Below are 12,794 nucleotides of genomic sequence, written 5' to 3'. Positions count from 1 at the left end.
CTTGCGGTGGGTAGGACATTCTCTAGATTCAAGGGCTGGCTCGCCGTATACGTAGTAAGGTTGCTCGAACCGTGCAGCTAGCTATGTACCATTCATTGTATGCACCTGTAAAGGCTAAAGGCCTCCGGGATAGCTGTTACGTGCGTTGTTATATCGAGAGAATTCCACACCGCGAGAATATGCTTGGGAGGCAGTTCCATCGGAGAAGCTGTAATTATTTTCATGAACGGGGAACAAACAAATCCATACACAGCCCTTCAGCCCATCCAGTCCCGAACACCAGTCCAACGAGACGCTAAACTCCAAAAATGCAACTTCACCCCAAAGCCTTCATGATCATACCCCTAGCCTTCCCCCAAACGGTCCGGTTCCGCCTCTCCGGCATCTTCCTCACGCTCTCCACGGCTCGCTGACTCCGAATCTGCTCCTCGCTGAACCAGTTGCCATGCAGGCCATACGGCACTCTAGTCGGTAAACGCACCCTGCACACCACAGTCTGCATATCCCTCGCATCCAGCACCCACAGCTCGCTCCTCGCGTCCTCTCTGCATTCCCCGTGCTCATCGAGCTGCGACTCGTCGAAGGCGTAGAAGAGGAGGTAGCCGTCGTCTTCGCTAGCCTGGGGTTGCCGAGCGACAAAGCGCGCTTCCTGGGCGTAGTGCCAGGGCGGAAGTTTGAAGGCCTGGATGGGATCCGCCGGGTCCCGTGAGGAGAGGATGGCCTGGATGGACCGCGAGTCCACACAGCCTGTGATGTTTTGTGGCGGGTTGTTCCGCGCGCGGGCGAGCAGAATGTGGACGTCCATCTTCACGATGACGTCTATTTTTGTGGCCTTTCCTAGGGCGGCGCCGAACGAGGCGTTCGAGGTGCTGCACCCGTAGACGTAGCGTGCGAAGGACATGTCGTGCGCGGGGGCGACGGTGGGGAACTCGAAGGGGATGGGTGAGAGGGCGTATTGGTCGGTGATGGTGTTGCATGTCTCGGGGGACAATGGGAAGCGGTAGTGGTAGAGGCGGCATTGTTCGTGGTCATCTTCTGAGATGGGCGGGGATGGAGGACTGTTTCTTGAACAGAGACTGTCGGTCTTGAGGAGTGCGGTTTTCTCATCCGGGGGGATGTTCTCGGGATCTATGAATTGGTCGTCTTCGTCGTATTTGGCAAAGAACGACATTGGCCTTCGTTCCCCGTTTTCCATTTTGCTGGGATGAGGTGGCGGCGTGATGTTTCCGGCACTGAAGACTAGCGATGCGGATGTCAGACGGCAAGCCAGCATGCCGACGGCGGAGATGTTGTTGTCGGAGTCGTACTCATCCCACGTGTTCGCTGTGTGGAATATACAGCACCCGTTCGTCTCGAACCACCGTACCGCGCTTGGGTCCCGGCGAGGGAATACGCCAAAGCGGGAAGGTTTTTTGGGCTCATACGCGACGACTGGTTGGTTCTTCAGGAGGTTGAACGGCGAAAGGCTGAGTGGGAGATCTAGGATCACTGTGTGGTGCTTGGAAGCGCCAAAGTCGTGCATCATCTTACCACCGGAGCATTTCGGGACCGGGACGTTTATCAACTTTCGAGGTTCCGGACCAAGCACGTTTGAAACGGCCTTCTGCCTGGGAATGACTGAGTAGTGCACGAAAGGCGGCAGGAAATTGCAGTGGAAGAGCATCATTTCCCCCGTGGTAGGGTCAACTTTCGGATGGCCGGTAGTCCATTCTCGCATCCAGCTATTGAGACCGGTCCCACCAAATCCAGGTCCGGCATCGCTTTGCTCAATTGAAACTGGTTCTCCCTCAGCTCTGTTCCCATCGAACCAGCCGACGGTCTCTAGTCCGGGCAATTGAACGCGAATTGGGGGCCCGCTCTCACAAGTGGCCAACGCGCGTCCATCGTGGTAGAGAAATCCGGTATTTGCTACACTTATTCTCTTGATAGCGTACTGCGAACCGGGAAGATGAGACAATAGCACAAGCATAGAGGCCCTTAGAATGCTCCAGATGATTGCGACCAGGCTTGAAAATGGGCTGACGAGCGTCGCTATACTTGGTAGAATGGGTGTCCGTAACTGTTCATTCTCGAAGCTCGACAGGCACAGATCGGTTAGGACGAACTGGTTGACAAACTGTGGCGAGGAGCGGTCAAACCACACGCCGGTGAGCATCCCGTCACCGTCGAACCAATGCACCTCCCGGCCGAGATCTGAATTGGAGATGGGGTTGCCCCCGTTCCTGACGTACATACCGCCATGCAGTTCTTTGGGAATGACTCCGGAGAACTTGACGGGCTTGGGAGGGCATGTTGTTGTTGCTGGCGCGAAGTTGCCGGCGAGGTACCTAGGAGCTGTTAGGAAGGATGCCGTGCAACTGGAGTCTGTGGAACATACGGATGGTCCCCTTTTTGCTTTTTCTTCTGTCCATTCTTGGACATTTCGAGCAGCTAGCTTCACTGCATCGAGCCTTAGCCTGGATTGAATGAACTTGAGGATCAGTGTTCGAAGGTTCTTGACTTAAGTCTCGTTCTCCATATGATGTGAGATTCCGGCGTCCAGCAGCGTTCGGCGTCCCTCGATATCATCCGGCGTCGCGGTGACAAACGTAGGCTGTCCAGGCTCCGGCAGTTCAAGAGCTGATATGACGAGGTCATCGTGGGAAGCGCGATCTGAATGCACATGATGGTGGATGATCGCGGAGGTGAAATCATGACGTATGGCTGAAGCTTGGAGGCGACGCTAACCTATTTTGGGCAGGGTGCTTGCCTCAACACAACGCGTCATGGAACTCCACCACACGACCACCACCATGGCGTCTTTTTGCCCTTCCGCTGCCTGTCGCTCGCTGTGCTTTAGCATTTCCCCCTGCATTCGGTCCCTGGGAATCGACGTGACCTGACGTGACTTGCACGTCTCCCGCTCTTTTGAAGTCGACGGGGGGCATGTGAAAGGAAGCTCCACCACGACGCAATGGGATTCGAATATGCGCTTGTGTATGTGGACTGGCCTGTCGGCTGTTGGGTGCTTAATCGATATGCAATGGACTAACGACTACGATAGGCATATTAAATATACTATCCCGCCGGCTATACTGCTTACTTTACTATACCGCCCGCTGTTTACCAAGCTCGACGCATACAAGGTCTGCTTTCTGATAACTGTACGTACGCCTAGCAACGTGGTCTCAATGTTCCTAACTCTAACAGATTGCTGTTGTTTCTACAATACCGTGGGACTCGTACTTGATCCGCAATCGCATTTGGAGCTATCCAAGCCATGTCATTATTGGCCCGAAGCTATACGACATCCCGCTTGAGGAAGTTTTCTTCTTCGTTATCCAGACATACAACACCTCGCTCATTTACCTGTTCCTGAGCAAGCCCACCTTTCAACCGGCATATCTCCGTGTCGAGCGGCCGAAGTCGCATCCTCTAGGACTAGCTAACACGCAATGGCGGTCTTACAGACTTCTTGGGCAAATCACATTCATTAGTTTGATTGGTTGGGGATGGCGTATTGTAAAGGATGGTGGCATGGGGACATACACGGGCTTGATACTTATCTGGGCCTGTCCATTTCTACTATTCCTATGGTAACACCAGTTTTGTCCGCGTTTCCGCCCAATTGCTGATCTAAGCTGTAGGAGCTTAGCCTACCAGTTCGTCCTCGGCCTCCCGGTATCCAACACCGTGATACCCATAGCACTCCCTACTTTGTACCTCTGGATCGTCGATACTTTGGCATTAAAGCGAGGAACATGGGTAATCAACGCTGGCACGAAGTATGGTCTTCATATGTGGGACGGGTTGGACATTGAAGAAGCGCTCTTCTTCCTCGTCACGAACGCGCTCATCGTGTTTGGGCTACTAGCGTTTGACAACTCGCTCGCAATCCTCGTCACCTTTCCGACCCTGTTCCCGAACCCGCCTGTTCTTCCTTCGCCGCTCATGCTCGTCCGAGCACTGCTCACTTCGATCTCAAAATACGACGAAGCGCGTTTGATTGGCCTGCGAGAAGCTGCGATGCGGCTACAGAGAAAGAGCCGCAGCTTTTACCTTGCGTCTTCCACCTTCGAAGGCCGAATTCGCGCCGACTTGCTGCTCTTGTACTCGTTTTGTCGGGTTGCGGACGATCTTGTTGACAACGCTTCTTCGGCCGAACAAGCAAGTGAAGGGATCGCGAAGCTCGACACTTTCTTAAAGCTGGCTTACGAGAAGGAGAAGTCTGGATCTCTGATCACCGAATACGTTATGAAAAACTTCCCTCCCGACACGAGGTCTGCACTCTTGGAACTTCCCTTCGCCAAACTATCCAGAGAACCTTTGCAAGATCTGCTGCGCGGATTCGGGATGGACCTAGCTCTCAACGATGCGTCACCTATCAAGACAGAAAACGACTTGCACGTTTATGCCGAAAGAGTCGCTGGTACCGTTGCCCAAATGTGCAACCAGTTGATCTTTCACGTCTATCACACCGATAAATCTACTGAAAAGCAGAGTTGCATCATTGAGGCCGGGAGACGCATGGGCGTAGCGCTCCAATATGTTAACATCGCCCGCGACATTTCCGTGGATGCGGAGATCGGGCGCGTCTACCTGCCCCTATCATGGCTGGCCGAGGCTGGTCTCACGTATGAGTCCGTTCTGAAAAATCCGCAGGGCCCGCGCATAGAGAGGTTGCGCTCAAGGCTATTGGACAAGGCGTTTTCGCTGTACAACGGCGCGCGAGATGCGATCGAGGAACTTCCAGTAGAAGCCCGTGGCCCGATCAGAGTTGCTGTTGAGAGCTACATGGAGATCGGGAGAGTGCTGAGGCAGGAGGGGTACGTCGTGAAAGCGGGGAGGGCAACAGTGTCGAAGTGGAGGCGGTTGATCGTCGCCTGGCGAACGTTGGGCAGGTGATCATTGAGGCATCGATACCCTTACTTGGAGCGAGTGCATCTGCGCACCTACTGCATAATATGATAATACTGCATGCTCAAGAAATCGAGAAGGGTTGACCATTGGTCGAATAGTGAGCATCTCCCCATCTGACTTGATCAACGTCAAATGTCCCAGGAGGAGCTTCTCGAGACGAGGTTGTGCAGATCTGGGTAGCCGTTGAGGGGTCGCCGGGATGTGCTGACGAAAGATGGAGCTATCGCAACTAGAATCCCCGCTCGTCGTTCCGACGCGTTAGCGGATGCATACCCGCGGCATCTCTGACGGGAAAAAGCACCTCATTCGTGGGGCGAGCATCCGGTTGCTTCCGCTCGTACAGGGCTGACGCGCAGTTGACAAATGAGACAGCGAGGTGGGTCGTTCACATTTCCATGATGTCGAAGCAAGCTCAGTAGATCAGCACCAAAAAGCTTAATCGCCGGCGAATGGCCGTTGACTATGCCAAACTACGCTAGCCCTTGCTGAATGCCTGCTCAAAGGGTGCGGTGTCCATGGATGTAATACATCATCGATCGCTACTGTAACTTGTCGCTAAGATCGCTGGCGTTGCAGGCTATCCGCCCCGATCTCCAGCGCAACTCACATATTCTCCGCGGTCTCTTTGTTGGATAATCGCACGGAAAAGGTTGTTCGGAAGATGAGCTTCGACTATGGCGCTTTACTCGTGAGTAGCACCGCTTGATTTGCTGCTGAGGTGGCGTAAGAGCCATTTTCCAAAGGTACCAGCTCGTCGGTGCTCGTGCGGACTAACGTGTAACAAGTGGAAATTGATGATGTTATCGTTAGATAAACCTCCCTTTATGAGAGCGTTGAATGGTCTGTCGTCATAGTGCGGCCGTACTAGCATACCTAGGTACCAGCCCTGACCGTGGGTGGTGGAAGCTATATCAAGCAATCCCGCACCCAAGTCTAGGCATCATCAGCTCCTAATTAAAGAGCTGCACCTACACACTCGTCCTTCGTCGTCTAGCTGAAGCAACACTGCAAAGATGGGTTTGGAAAAGCGAAACAATGCCTTGAAGCTCAACGGTACGACTGCTTCGCTCCGTCTCATCTAGAATGCAACTGACCGAGCGCAGGCAACTACAAGAACGGCGCCCTAGCCGACATCGCCATCACCACCCGCGGCTCAGACTGGTACTTCACCGTCTGTGCCGTCATGACGCTCGCCGGTTTCATCTTCATCGGGCTCTCCTTCCGCAAGCCGCGCCGCGACCGCCTGTTCCACTACATCACTGCCGCCGTCGTCTTCGTCGCTGCCATCGCGTACTTCACTATGGGTTCCAACCTCGGCTTCACGCCCATCCAGGTCGAGTTCTCCCGCTCGGATCCCAAGGTGCGCGGCACGTTCCGCGAGATCTTCTACGTCCGCTACATCGACTGGTTCATCACGACGCCGCTGCTGCTCATGGACCTCATGCTCACGGCGGGGATGCCGTGGCCGACCATCCTGTGGGTGGTTATGGTGGACTGGATTATGATTGTCACGGGGCTGGTCGGCGCGCTCGTCCAGTCGCGCTATAAGTGGGGATTCTTCACCTTCGGTGCGGACACCTTCTCTTTCCCCTGCCTAGCGTGCAGCGGACTGACATTTTTCCCGCAGGCTGCGCCGCCCTCGTCTACATCGTCTACCACCTCGTCTGGGAATCGCGCCGCAACGCGAATGCCTACGGCAGAGACATCGGCCGCGCGTTCCTCTTCTGCGGCTCGCTTACCACCATGCTGTGGATTCTGTACCCGATTGCCTGGGGCGTTTGCGAGGGCGGCAATGTCGTTGCGCCGGACTCCGAGGCTGTGTTCTATGGTATCTTGGATCTGCTTGCTAAGCCGGTGTTTGGCGCGCTGCTGATCTGGGGGCATCGCAATATCGATCCGGGGATGCTGGGCTTGGCGATTAAGGATTATGAGGGCGATGTTGCTGTGCATGGACGGAGTGAGAAGGGGGGAAGACAGGCGGAGCCGGTTGTGCCTGCGAATGATGGGCATGCTAATGGGCACGGTGCTACCCCGGCTGATACGACTGCCACTACTGCGGTCTGAGCAGACTTCACCCAAGGCGGTCCCGAGCACTTACGGGCTTTGCGGAATTGGAGTGGTGGTGGCGGATGCAGCGGCAGGATGAAGCTACCATCCAACGACGATCGCTTGTAGAGTAATAGGAGCGTAACAGTTCCAAGGGATCCACTTCTCCACTCAAAATGGCTCGCTGGTTTTGCTTTTCTTGAGGCGTGTTGGCGTTGATGAGTTATGCTATGTTACTCGATACCCAGATCATGGAGAATGTAATCACATTGCGGAAATATTCAGGAATTGGAATGACGTTTGATTTGAAACGAGTTTGGGATGCTGGCCCGTTTTCTCAATGTAGTGCATGTATTGGAATAAAGTCCTTCATAGTCTCGGGGTTTCAACCAATCCGACTAGATTGATTGATTCTTCTCGTTATGAGACATAATTCGACGACATAACTCCACCCCTTCCCTTTCCACCAAAGTGAACTGTCCGCCCTGAACCGCCTAGCTAAAAACCAGAGTGTCCTTCACTAGCTCACACCTATTTTGGCGAGGTACGCGGGCGTTCTAATTACTGGTCTGGGCTATGTAAAAGTGCGAAGCGGGTGGAAAATGGGAGTGAGATTGCGGCGTGAAGTGATTCAGGATACACTGACCACAGCCGAGAGGGCGCTTGGCGCCGTGGCGGAAAGGGACTCAGGCTAGACTGATCGCACCAGGAGGTAGGGAACAAGGTATTTCCTTTCTGTACGTGGAACTCCCGCTCTGGCCAGTTCGTGAAGTGAAAAGTTTCTTGCGTGGCTAATACTGATACCAAAGCGATCATGAGCCCATAACCAACGGGTAGCCAGTCCCCTCAAACAATAAAAATAGCCCCAAAAGGCAGCGCCACAGAGACAATATACGCCGCCTGCCCAAACTCCACCTTAACACCACTTTCCTGCCTTGCAGCCGCAGCGGCATCCAAACCCCCACCATCCCCCGTGCAAGCAGTCAGCACCACGTCTCCAAACAGCGGCGTCAGCAGCACGGTCCAGACACACACCAGCACGAGAAACCGCGAGAGCAGGAACCACAGGCGTTGAAATAGCGATAGTGATAACGGCGCTACCGCCGACGCGAGGTCCTCCTCCTTCTTCTCGCCTTTCTCCTCCTCCTCGCCCTGCGCGTCTCCTCCGCGCGCTGCAAGCCCGGCGCGGTACTGCCGATACATCGATATTGCATTGCACGTAATGAAGGCGAGATCCACGAAGACGAAGCCGAGGCATAAACCCTCGCGGATCGGCGTTTCCCTGATGTACGTAGCGGCCAGGACGAAGCTGCCCCCCAGGCTGAGCAACGCGCTGATGACGTACAGCCCCAAGAAGCCCATGAGGATGTTCCAGCGCAGCTGGGCGTAAACGTGCACTCTCAATGCTTGGTCTGGGTCCTCGTGCTCCTTCTCCTCCTGCTCGCCGCGGTCGCCGGCCAGCACGCACAGCAGGCCGAGGTAGAAGGGCAGCGTGGTGTTGTTGACGGTGATGAGAACGAGGGGCGGCGAGTCGTCGATCGAGTCGGGTTGCAGGAGGACTGTAGCGCCGGCGAAGAAGATGGTGAGGAAGCCGAGGGCTTTGCGGAGCGTGGTTGTCTTGAGCGGACGGCCGCCCCACGGTGATCGGTCGGCGATGAGGAAGACGAGGATTATGTAGATGATGATGTGTGTGAGGAAGCCGGCGAGGCCGTAGGGGAGACTTGAGGCTGCTGTCATGGTGGGTTCGGGTGGGGGTGGCGAGGTGGTGTTGCTGGTCGCCATTGTGGAGGGCGGAGTGATTTAATGTGGAATGCAGGTGTCTAGGAGTGTAGGTACTGTGGGATGAAGGAATTCAGGGTGGGCAGAACACAGCCGAGAGGAGAGGTATATAAGTGTGCGTCAGCGGGTGTGTGGACGTCTCGCAAATTTGCTCGCCCAACCAAACGCACACCCAACTGAGCGCAATTTTTCTGCCCAGAAGAGCCTCACCAACAAGATAATGAACTCACCGAAAAGGATGGATGCGGTCAATACCTTCAACCAAGGGTGCGGAGCCCGCCCCACTCCCCATTCCCCACGCAGCGAATAAAAGGATGGCCGCAATATTTTCTGCGCTGCAATTGCAGTGTTGCAATGGCGGACGCTAGTGACAATTTTGAGCACCGTGGAATTCGAGGCGGAAGTCAGGCCGGATGATAAGTGCGGTGGTCTCGAGTCCGGAGCGAGATTAGTTCTGCAGAAGTATCGTGCTAATCACTTCGGGGGCTGAGTTCTGTATCGATTCTCTCTTCAGCGTTCGAACATTGAGCAGTTAACGATTGATTCAAAGGGATCATAGTTACACGAAGGTGTTCGAAATACGATAGAATACATTCAAGACGGGGTCGATTAGTTATGTGTGGGGCATACCGCTTGTAGTAGACCCCACCATCCCCAGCAGGTCACCAACCCGCCGGGCCTTCAACCCCATGTCACCTCCGGTGCGACACCCCCTCAACCGCCCAACTTAAAAGTGCGGCGTGTTCAACGCCATGAGCATCAAAAGGCCAGAGATGAGGCCGGCTCCCGGGAGCGTAATGACCCAGCCGGAGAAGATGAAGGCCACCTGCTTCCAGTTCACGGCCTTGAGGTCGAAGTTCATCAGGGCGACACCGATTGTTGCTCCAGTAAGACACTGAGTCGTACTAACAGGCAGACCCAAGCGACTCGCTAGCAACACACAGATGGCCGCTCCAAGCTCCATACTGAACCCACGTGTCGGGCTGACCTGGGTGATCTTGTTGCCCAGAGCGCGCACAATGTGGTACCCATAGAACCAGAAGCCGGTACCGAGGAGCAAGCCGGCAATGACGAGGATCCAGATGGGTGTGTCGGCTTCCTTGGTTACCAGACCGGTCTCGTACGTGTTGTAGGTGGCAACCCAGGGACCGACGGCGTTGGCAACTAGAAGTGCAAATATAGTTAGCACGGATTCGAGAAACAAGGGGAAGAGTCCAAGACCGTGCGTATCGTATGACCTGTGTAGCTTGGCGAAGCTTCAACTGCCGTGCCGGGTGGCATTTGGCGAAGCTTCGAGACAAGCCTTGGCATGCGTATGTATATCTCAGCCTTACGTACCATCGTTGGAGCCATGAGCAATGGACATCATCATTGCAGACGCGACCTGGGCATAGGTCCAGAGATGCTCGACCTTGTTGTCGTAGACGACGGCCCTGGCGTGGATGTCGAGCATATCTAGACTTGTCAGCAGCTGAGCGATACGGTAAAACCTGCGAGCCACTCACTTTTCTGGGTCACCACATCGCGGCTCACACCCTGAAGCAGAAGGAACTTGACCCAGTTGCCAATCTTCTTCGGGTGGTAGATAGGAAGGTGGGCGACTGGCTTCAGCCAGCGTTCCTCTGGTTCTGGCTTTGGCGGGATGATGTGCAGAGTAGCGCCCGGCGGAATACGCCTTTGGTGTACGTCCGCGCCTACCTCTCCGCGTTCAATGTCGTCGCCACTTCCACCCGACGATTTGGTGTCCACGGCGGTTGAATGACCTCTGCTCTTCTCCTCGAGCTCTTCTTCTGAGCTGCTGTTGCTTAAAGCCTTGGCGTAATAGTCGGTGACGATGAGATCACCCTTGGCTGGGAAGTACAGCGGAGGATTCTCTCGCCAGAGAAGAGGCCCAAGCGGAATGTGCCATGCTCGGACCCTGGCATCTCCTTGAACAAGGCGCCGGTGGAAGTAGGGGAGGAAGAAGGCGTAAGAGATGAGCAGAACGCCAAAGAACACACCAAGAATAATACCACAGGCCTTTCCGGGGCCCATCTCTTCCAGGGACTCGCCTTCCGGTAGCTCGTCGATGATGAAGAGAGCTAGGACACCGCCGGTAAAGGCAAGATAGAATGGGATCAAGCGCAGACCCCACTTGAGAGGATCCTTGCGTTGCAGGACGCCGTACTTGACTGTCCCGAACAGGATGGCAGCAAAGCCGGCGGAGATGAAAGGTGCAATGACCCACGACGCCGCAATCTGGGACACACTCCCCTTGTCCCAATCCCACTTGATGGAGGCCTGGGCGGCAAGGCCAGAGCCGATGAGGGCGCCGACGACGGTCTGGGTCGTGCTGACGGGAAAGCCGGCGATGGTAGCGAATGTGAGGAAGGTGGCGCTTCCGAGTTCAGCACAGCCCATGGCGAGCATCAGGGTTGCTGGCGCTGGCTTGAACCGGTTCAAATCGAAGATTCCGCTCTTGATGGTGCCTGTGACGCGGCTCCCGAGGGCGACAGCTCCGAGAAACTCAGTGCCCGAGGCGAGAATGCCGGCTTGCCACATTTGCAGCGTGCGGGCGGCGACGGACGTGGCATACGAATTGGCAACATCGTTGGCACCATTGGAGGCCGAGGAGACGACGAAGGCGATGGTGGTGAGGGCGAGGATCCAGTTGTACCTCTTCAGCGCTGGCGCCATGGCGGGCAAGAGTGGAGCAGTGTGCTTCGCTCGCTCGGGACGTAAGGCTTGAAAGGTGTTGGCTCTGCGAGATGGCTGCTGCTGATAGTGCAGAAGGCCCGCGATGCTTTATAATTAAGCCCGTCGCAGCAGGCGACGGAGACCCGGCAGCCTGGACGGCGTGAATGGCAACCAGGAAGGGCAGGTATTCGGCTTTCGCGATCCATGGTGTCTAGCTGGCGTAGGAGGCAGTGGAAGCGTTCGAAGAACGGGCAAACGAGAGCTCTTGACGCGAAAACGTGGGCCCAGGGCGCTTTATGATTAAGTCTCGAGCCCTGCGGCGGAGTCCTTGGCAGGCGCACAAGGGGCGTCTGCCGAGCGTTTGCCCAGCTCGGCCCAAGGCTCCGCCAACAAATCTTTTCCGAGCTTTGCCCTCGCATCAAATCCTTATCCTTCTGCTCCGCCAATGGGACGCCTCGAGAGACGCATCGTGGTCTTCCGCCCAGTGTCCGCCAAGCTCTGTGCGCGCGCCAGGCAAAATGGGCATGTAGGGAACCGCGCAGAGCCCACGTTCTCAGATTCGAAGCGTTAGATCGTGGAGCGATGCGCGGAAATAAGCAATTACTCGCAGTGAGCAGCACTGGCGCGTCGGCGACTCTTGGTTTGTGACGCCGGGATTGTGGAACGTCGTGCCATAGCCGTGGGCTGCTTGGGGGAGGGGTTCGTTCCGAACGGGGAACATGCTGCATGAATACTACACAACCGTGGCGGTGCTTTTGCCTGTACGGTAAAGTCAGCCTTCGTACCCTGTACTCTCGTGTTGCTTGTGGAAATAGTTACCGTCTAGAGATCCCAGCTAGGTGAGCGCCTGCAGCCTTTCAGACCTCGTGACATATGGGAGAGGCAACAGCCCTTCTTACCATCAGAGCTGGCTATATCGCAGTGGGTATGGTAGGCCGCTCGCCTCTAGAAAGCACCTGGAGGGTTTCACCGCAGAGAGAACACGGAGTTTACAGTGTGACGCTCACGGCATGACCCCATCAAATGCCACGCCGGGCGCAGCGTCGCTGCCGCATCTATCAGGGAAATTCGAAGTCGATCCGAGCTCAATACGTAAGCCATCGATCAGGAAGAGAGGTGGAAAAAGAACTCTTGGGAAGTCTTGCGAGTTGGACACGGCGTGGATCTGATCTCATGCCCAGTCAGTTGGGACTCAAAAACACGCTAGACTCATTTTAGCAGATCACGTGCCACCCTCGCTATCTCAGTCTTGACCAACCATTACCGTCCATCAACCGTCAGATATGTCTGATCAGTTAAATTGCGTTCTGAGGAAGACAGCATCGGTGGACTGAGCAGCTGCTTATAATCCTTCAAGTCCACGCTTGCGATCTCCGCTCTCGATTCCAATTTTC

General features: G+C 55.4%; 6 protein-coding genes across 6 annotated transcripts; 3 read left to right on the top strand and 3 right to left on the bottom strand.

Moving 5' to 3' along the window:
• Positions 1-70: 70 nt before the first annotated feature.
• Positions 71-2,661, bottom strand: BU26DRAFT_497987 (carotenoid oxygenase). The gene is made up of 2 exons (XM_033826318.1): positions 2,378-2,661; positions 71-2,327 (listed from the first exon to the last, which is right to left on the bottom strand). Exons 1-2 carry the CDS (start codon positions 2,419-2,421, stop codon positions 317-319), a joined length of 2,055 nt encoding a protein of 684 aa, XP_033675395.1. The 5' UTR covers positions 2,422-2,661; the 3' UTR covers positions 71-316.
• A 133-nt stretch (positions 2,662-2,794) lies between these two features.
• Positions 2,795-4,965, top strand: BU26DRAFT_470693 (Lycopene beta-cyclase). The gene is made up of 4 exons (XM_033825354.1): positions 2,795-2,976; positions 3,044-3,143; positions 3,190-3,575; positions 3,627-4,965. The coding sequence occupies exons 1-4, from the start codon at positions 2,954-2,956 to the stop codon at positions 4,882-4,884; spliced, it is 1,767 nt and encodes a 588-aa protein (XP_033675394.1). The 5' UTR covers positions 2,795-2,953; the 3' UTR covers positions 4,885-4,965.
• Positions 4,966-5,912: 947 nt separating this feature from the next.
• BU26DRAFT_556864 (family A G protein-coupled receptor-like protein) lies at positions 5,913-6,963 on the top strand (the record flags this gene model as incomplete). Its single annotated transcript, XM_033832404.1, has 3 exons — positions 5,913-5,952; positions 6,003-6,467; positions 6,527-6,963. The coding sequence occupies 3 exons, from the start codon at positions 5,913-5,915 to the stop codon at positions 6,961-6,963; spliced, it is 942 nt and encodes a 313-aa protein (XP_033675393.1).
• Positions 6,964-7,765: 802 nt separating this feature from the next.
• Positions 7,766-9,089, bottom strand: BU26DRAFT_236846 (uncharacterized protein). Its single transcript, XM_033820950.1, has one exon. The coding sequence runs from the start codon at positions 8,725-8,727 to the stop codon at positions 7,792-7,794; it is 936 nt and encodes a 311-aa protein (XP_033675392.1). The 5' UTR covers positions 8,728-9,089; the 3' UTR covers positions 7,766-7,791.
• Positions 9,090-11,548, bottom strand: BU26DRAFT_236845 (phosphate permease). Its single transcript, XM_033820949.1, has 3 exons — positions 10,230-11,548; positions 10,063-10,179; positions 9,090-9,888 (listed from the first exon to the last, which is right to left on the bottom strand). The coding sequence occupies exons 1-3, from the start codon at positions 11,398-11,400 to the stop codon at positions 9,452-9,454; spliced, it is 1,725 nt and encodes a 574-aa protein (XP_033675391.1). The 5' UTR covers positions 11,401-11,548; the 3' UTR covers positions 9,090-9,451.
• Positions 11,549-11,965, top strand: BU26DRAFT_236892 (uncharacterized protein). The gene has a single exon (XM_033820951.1). The coding sequence runs from the start codon at positions 11,697-11,699 to the stop codon at positions 11,928-11,930; it is 234 nt and encodes a 77-aa protein (XP_033675390.1). The 5' UTR covers positions 11,549-11,696; the 3' UTR covers positions 11,931-11,965.
• Positions 11,966-12,794: the final 829 nt, after the last annotated feature.

Source organism: Trematosphaeria pertusa (assembly GCF_010094035.1).
Source record: "Trematosphaeria pertusa strain CBS 122368 unplaced genomic scaffold BU26scaffold_30, whole genome shotgun sequence".
Taxonomy (NCBI): Eukaryota; Fungi; Ascomycota; class Dothideomycetes; order Pleosporales; family Trematosphaeriaceae; genus Trematosphaeria; species Trematosphaeria pertusa.
The sequence above is the reverse complement of the archived record's forward strand: the minus strand, read 5'-3'. Positions and strand labels throughout refer to the sequence as shown.

What these genes read in the sequence shown, in the direction of transcription:
- BU26DRAFT_470693 (XM_033825354.1), top strand. Translation starts at nt 2,954, where the DNA reads ATGGGATTCGAATATGCGCTTGT. An exon ending in GGATTCGAATATGCGCTTGT is followed by an intron (nt 2,977 to 3,043) that starts GTATGTGGACTG and finishes CGACTACGATAG; the next exon opens with GCATATTAAATATACTATCC. An exon ending in AGGTCTGCTTTCTGATAACT is followed by an intron (nt 3,144 to 3,189) that starts GTACGTACGCCT and finishes TAACTCTAACAG; the next exon opens with ATTGCTGTTGTTTCTACAAT.
- BU26DRAFT_236845 (XM_033820949.1), bottom strand. Translation starts at nt 11,400, where the DNA reads ATGGCGCCAGCGCTGAAGAGGTACAACTGGATCCTCGCCCTCACCACC. An exon ending in CGATGTGGTGACCCAGAAAA is followed by an intron (nt 10,180 to 10,229) that starts GTGAGTGGCTCG and finishes TGACAAGTCTAG; the next exon opens with ATATGCTCGACATCCACGCC. An exon ending in TGCTCATGGCTCCAACGATG is followed by an intron (nt 9,889 to 10,062) that starts GTACGTAAGGCT and finishes TTGCACTTCTAG; the next exon opens with TTGCCAACGCCGTCGGTCCC.
- BU26DRAFT_236846 (XM_033820950.1), bottom strand. Translation starts at nt 8,727, where the DNA reads ATGGCGACCAGCAACACCACCTCGCCACCCCCACCCGAACCCACCATG.
- BU26DRAFT_497987 (XM_033826318.1), bottom strand. Translation starts at nt 2,421, where the DNA reads ATGTCCAAGAATGGACAGAAGAAAAAGCAAAAAGGGGACCATCC. An exon ending in AAGCAAAAAGGGGACCATCC is followed by an intron (nt 2,328 to 2,377) that starts GTATGTTCCACA and finishes AACAGCTCCTAG; the next exon opens with GTACCTCGCCGGCAACTTCG.
- BU26DRAFT_236892 (XM_033820951.1), top strand. Translation starts at nt 11,697, where the DNA reads ATGATTAAGTCTCGAGCCCTGCGGCGGAGTCCTTGGCAGGCGCACAAG.